Consider the following 5,524-nt stretch of genomic DNA (forward strand, 5'->3'; position numbering starts at 1 on the left):
ATGTATGTATGTATGTATGTATGTATGTATGTATGTATGTATGTATGTATGTATGTATGTATGTATGTATGTATGTATGTATGTATGTATGTATGTATGTATGTATGTATGTATGTATGTATGTATGTATGTATGTATGTATGTATGTATGTATGTATGTATGTATGTATGTATGTATGTATGTATGTATGTATGTATGTATGTATGTATGTATGTATGTATGTATGTATGTATGTATGTATGTATGTATGTATGTATGTATGTATGTATGTATGTATGTATGTATGTATGTATGTATGTATGTATGTATGTATGTATGTATGTATGTATGTATGTATGTATGTATGTATGTATGTATGTATGTATGTATGTATGTATGTATGTATGTATGTATGTATGTATGTATGTATGTATGTATGTATGTATGTATGTATGTATGTATGTATGTATGTATGTATGTATGTATGTATGTATGTATGTATGTATGTATGTATGTATGTATGTATGTATGTATGTATGTATGTATGTATGTATACTCATGATCACGGCTAACAATGCTGTTTAGTTACTTACTTTGCTCGACGGACCCGAAGAATACACATGGGTGACGATTCACGATTTACATGACACTAATGATGATGAGAAGTGTCGATGATCAGAACAACGTAGATGTAACGTACGCAGTAGCCTACTGTTTGATGAAATTACTTCTTCATTTGTTTTTCTTGTTCTTCGTATCCTCCTCGCTTCGTCTGCCCAGTGAGCTGCGATTTTTAACTTCTTTACCCACGATACCGATTTACATTCGCATCAAAGTAGAAATTTTGACAAGGCCGCAGGCGTTCTTAACAAGATATTTCGCACGGATTTCGGCTGCTTACGGTTATTCCGATACAATATGATGATTATGCGTTAATGATTATTGTTACCGTTACATATTTCTTGCATTTAATTTTTTTTTTCACCTCCTAGTCTTTCGGAGTATTGCTCTGTGAGATAGGACTTTTCACTTGTTTTTAATTAGCTAGTGAACGTTCATCAATTTTACTCGAGAATGCTAATAATACATGTATTCTTACAACTTTTTGCATAAAGGAGAAACGTAACCTTCGTCCTTTTTTTTTTTTTTGTTTGTTTTTTTCTATTACTTTACACGTATAGGTGTTTCTTTCTATAAACATGTTCTAGTTAATTTTTTTTCATCGTTAGACACTTTGATAAGATGCAGATTTATTATTAATTATGGTGTTGATTTTGAATTGTATGATTTATAAATTGTCGTCGTGCCATTCACGCATTAAAAGTGTAGTAATTTTTAAAATGTATTAAAAGGTTTTTGTTCTTCAAATTCCTTAATAACGTTAATTTTTTTCCATTTTCTTTATTTTGCATCGATATCTAAAGCTCTATACAAATTGAAATATTTACAAGAAAATGAAGAGTAATAACCCTTTCACGCACTTCACTTTTGTTTTTGTTTTTCTATTTTTTATGCACTTTCTTTTTATTCGTGACATGACTCGGAAGAAGAAAATAATTTGGACACGGGGTCAATTGTTATAATTGAATGGCTTTCACTGTAATCGGTCGTTCTCTTTCAAATAATTTTTATGAAATTTTTCATTTTCATTTTATTTTCTATCATTTTTTTTTTTTAAATTTTTTTATTGTATATAGTTTTTTGTTCTAAGTAATGTGGGTAATGATTATTTTAAAAAGCAAATCGAAAGCAATAAAATGAGCAGGGAGGTATTCCTTTCATCGACAGGTCAATTTTCTGCAGAATACCCACGCGATTATGGTGATTTTCTTTTCTTCGCTACGATGTTACGCGCTTATATACATATGTATACACGCACGCGCACATATATGTATGCGCGCGCGCGCGCGCGTACGTTTACGTGTATGTGTATGCATCGAGGATAGACAAAATAAACAAAAGGCAGTGTAAACGCGCTCGAATATATTTATATTTATATTTATATTTATTATGCTTGCTTAATTAGTTTCTTAGAGCACCAATTACGATTATGAATTTTCTTCGTGCTTAGACCATCGCCCATCGTGTTAATTAGAATGCTATATCAAGACTTGGCTTATTCCAGCGGGACAATAAGGGAGCGGAAATTTCGTTAAACAATAAAAAATACTCTGTATATCTAATATTCCCGGTAAATTAGTAGCTCATTACAAGAATACGAGCAAATGATGTGCCTCTTGCTTGGAATAAGAGATTCTCGTATACATTTAATTAGAATATCAAAATATCGAGCAAAAATATAAGGTTGCGCATAACGTTTCGCTTCTTAGTGATGTTACTTCTGCATTCTGGCGGAGAAAAATTCGTGACAACAAAACACAATCTTACAGCGGTGCTCAAAGAAATGCCTCATATTTGTGTGATGTGATTATATTAGCCAGGTAGCCTCAATTTCAGGTTAATGTTTGCACCAATATAATAATCAAAATGATGACCGCCACTGTTAGACAGATTACGATGAAGATCAATTTCTGTGAACAAAATAACGTTAACATCAAACGCGCTTATTGGTATCAAGAATTTTGCAAGCATCAAAAAACGCAATTTCCATGATGTCTTAATACTTTATCGAGGACTCTAAGCACTTTTGGCACTATGCAAAAATACACCTACGCTTCTTCTTATTATTTGAAAAAAAAAAAAAAAAAAAAAAAAAAAAAAAAAAATAAAATAAAATAAAATAAAATAAAATAAAATAAAATAAAATATAAAATAAAATAAAATAAAATAAAATAAAATAAAAAATAAAAAATAAAATAAAAAAAATCGCGTTTTTTAAGGCATTGACTAGCGACTTCTTTTTCAAAGTCTATATAAAATGTTTAGTAAGTTGAAGCGTTCGTTAAGTCAGAGCAGTTAATTAGAAAGAATTACTTGGTGCAGGAGGGAGGGGGGAGGGGAAGGGTTGTGTAAAAATTACAAGATGACATAGGAAGTTGTTATCACTTTATCGGATTACCGGATTACGTTAAGGATAGTACGTACATATAATATGCATATTGAGATTTTGAAGCGCCAATCGAAAGGATCATCGCCCAATAGTCATCGCTCTTACTAAATTAATCATGAACACAATTAGTTTATCCTTTATTATACAATAAGAATACGTTTTATGGAAGGGAAGTTCTTGCATAATACGACAAACTAAACATCAAGACTCTTTTGACATTCTAAACTATCTAATGTATTTACAAATTTTTTTTTAAAATTTTTTTTTCTCCCTCTCCTAACAACTTCCTTCTCCTCTCCTATTAATTTTTCATCTTACTCATATTATTATTATTATTATTATTTAATTTCAGTAAAGCGACGCCCATGACGATATTGAGTGCGCAACAAATTCGTTGTGTTAAAATGAGAGATGCGCGTAAATACTGAGTCGAAGAAGCGTATACGAGTGGCCATTGCAGCTTGAATTAATTTGCGAAATATGTCACGTGGCGCATCGATCGACTTCCTTATTGAAAATTTTAATCAAACAAACACCTATTTCATCGTTTGATAAATAGCGTTTTTCCACGAGTACGCATTCTCACATAATCGTACTGATAAATGTCGAGAAGCCTTATCAACGGTAAATAAATATTTTTTCTTCAAAGAAACATAATTATAAACGGACAATCGTCAATGCGCAACGTGTCATGATAAAAAATTTTTTACTTCTTCACTGGCAACTCATCTATATGATTGTGGAAGAAATCGGGAGATTAGCGTTAAATGTGCAAATGCCAGTTTTAGAGAAGATAAAAACGACAGCACAAGGATCTCGAAAATTATTGTATTACGAGCATATTACAGTATTCGTGTAATATCTACACGTAAACGAGTAGTAGGTCATCCATAGGGAATTTTTTCACTTTCTCATTATTAATTCTTGTACGATTCGAACGAACGTTAGGATCGATTTCGATTAATAATTTTTTTCTTTTTTCATTTTTGCTTCTTTTTTTTTTCTTGTTTTTTTTTTTTTACATAAACATTACTTAAGCTCAATCCTAAGTGGCCTTAATAATGATATATATCCGAATTATTTAACATACTGTACATATAAAGAAATTAACAAACAAGAAACCGCACCAGACGCGTCTTTACTGGATGTGTGAAAAAATTGTTTCGTGGATGACCTCGTACAAATTAATAATGTACTTCCGTCACAGTCTCTCTTATGATGACGATTTTCTTTTCTTTCTCAATTTCGTTTGTACGTATAGTTCGAATTTCAACAATTTTTTTCGTTTCGGGTCTACACTATCTTTTTATTGTCCATTCGTCGATTAGTATTACGTAATATATGTACGTCGCAATCGTTTGGTTTTTTCAATCGTTCACGATAACGATGATTCGTCAATGTAGCTGTCCGTCCTTTTCCACGTGTTTACTTGAAAGCAATTGTCTATACCCCTTTGTGCTCATATTGAATATTAAACATAAATTATTGTTGTCACGCGTCATTTCATCGTTTTTGCAAGACGAATAATTTATTCGTCCGATCTTATTGTTTATTGTTGTTGTTGTTGTTGTTGTTGTTATTATTATTGTTATTGTTATTATTATTATTATTATTATTATTATTATTATTTAATATTTAAGATTTGTAACAATTTGCACACAAATAGAATAAAAATTATAAATTTCGCGTCGCCGACAATGTCACTGTTATACTTTCGTGTTTTTTTTTCTTTTTCTTTTCTTTTTTTCTTTCGGAAATGTTTATTTTTGTACAGTTTTTGGTAGTTTGAGTACGTCACGTTTTCATCTCTTTCCCAAATCCCGTTAACATTATCTCATTACAATTTTCTCTGTTTCTCGACGTGTTCACATCCTAATTTTCCCACTCCGATTTCTTTTTCTATTCTTCTCTTTTCCTTTTTCTTCCTACCAGTCGTTTAAGATCCCGGAAGGAACGCTATAGTAATGGAGAATATAATGACGAATGATACTGCGATACAGGTCATTATAAAGATCATTTTCTGTGGACAGAAAAAGATAAAACAAACGGCAGGTCAATCTATTGTTATAATATGATTATGGGCAACACTTAATCGACGCATTTTAATTTGTAGGTCGAGAATTTTTAGATGTGACTTGTCCGATTGTCGGACAATAGTCAATCAAAGATCTATTGATCGTGAAAAAAAAAACAATAAACTTTCAATTACACAGTTGGAGATAAAAATGAGAATATAGAAAGTGAGTTTAGAATAAAAATTTGAAAGAACGTGCTACGCAAGATTTTTGCACTTATGGTGTGCTGCCTCTGTCGAAGCTCTGCGTGTTCGCCTTCTCATAATATGCATGAGAAAGAAGCGAGAAAATTATGAAAAAGTCTGTTGAGTTCGCATGTACAAATCATGCATAAATACGTGTCGTTCGGTATCATTGAAGTTGTTCCCATGTATCGTATTTTGACAGTGTAAGTATCTAGACAATAACGATAACCGTGTTGTTGTTGTTTTTTTTTTTTTTTTTTTTTTTTTTTTTTTT

The 5,524-nt window shown here is 31.2% G+C and overlaps 1 protein-coding gene across 5 annotated transcripts in view; it reads right to left on the minus strand.

Annotated features, from left to right (window-relative positions):
• Nucleotides 1-5,524, minus strand: part of Syx1A (syntaxin 1A) — a 96,860-nt gene that overhangs the window by 3,321 nt on the left and 88,015 nt on the right. For 3 of the 5 annotated variants that reach the window (XM_011503649.1, XM_011503648.1, XM_011503647.1), the window contains one exon: nucleotides 2,170-2,511. The exons of 1 other annotated variant lie outside the window; for it this stretch is intronic. In XM_011503649.1, coding sequence (XP_011501951.1) covers nucleotides 2,434-2,511 — 78 coding nt within the window. In that variant the 3' untranslated portion in view covers nucleotides 2,170-2,433. Of the gene's footprint in view, nucleotides 1-2,169; nucleotides 2,512-4,826; nucleotides 5,011-5,524 lie in introns of those variants that run through there. One more of the 5 variants, XM_011503644.1, reaches the window with a different exon arrangement.

Source organism: Ceratosolen solmsi, unplaced genomic scaffold, assembly GCF_000503995.2.
Source record: "Ceratosolen solmsi marchali unplaced genomic scaffold, CerSol_1.0 scaffold8, whole genome shotgun sequence".
Taxonomy (NCBI): Eukaryota; Metazoa; Arthropoda; class Insecta; order Hymenoptera; family Agaonidae; genus Ceratosolen; species Ceratosolen solmsi.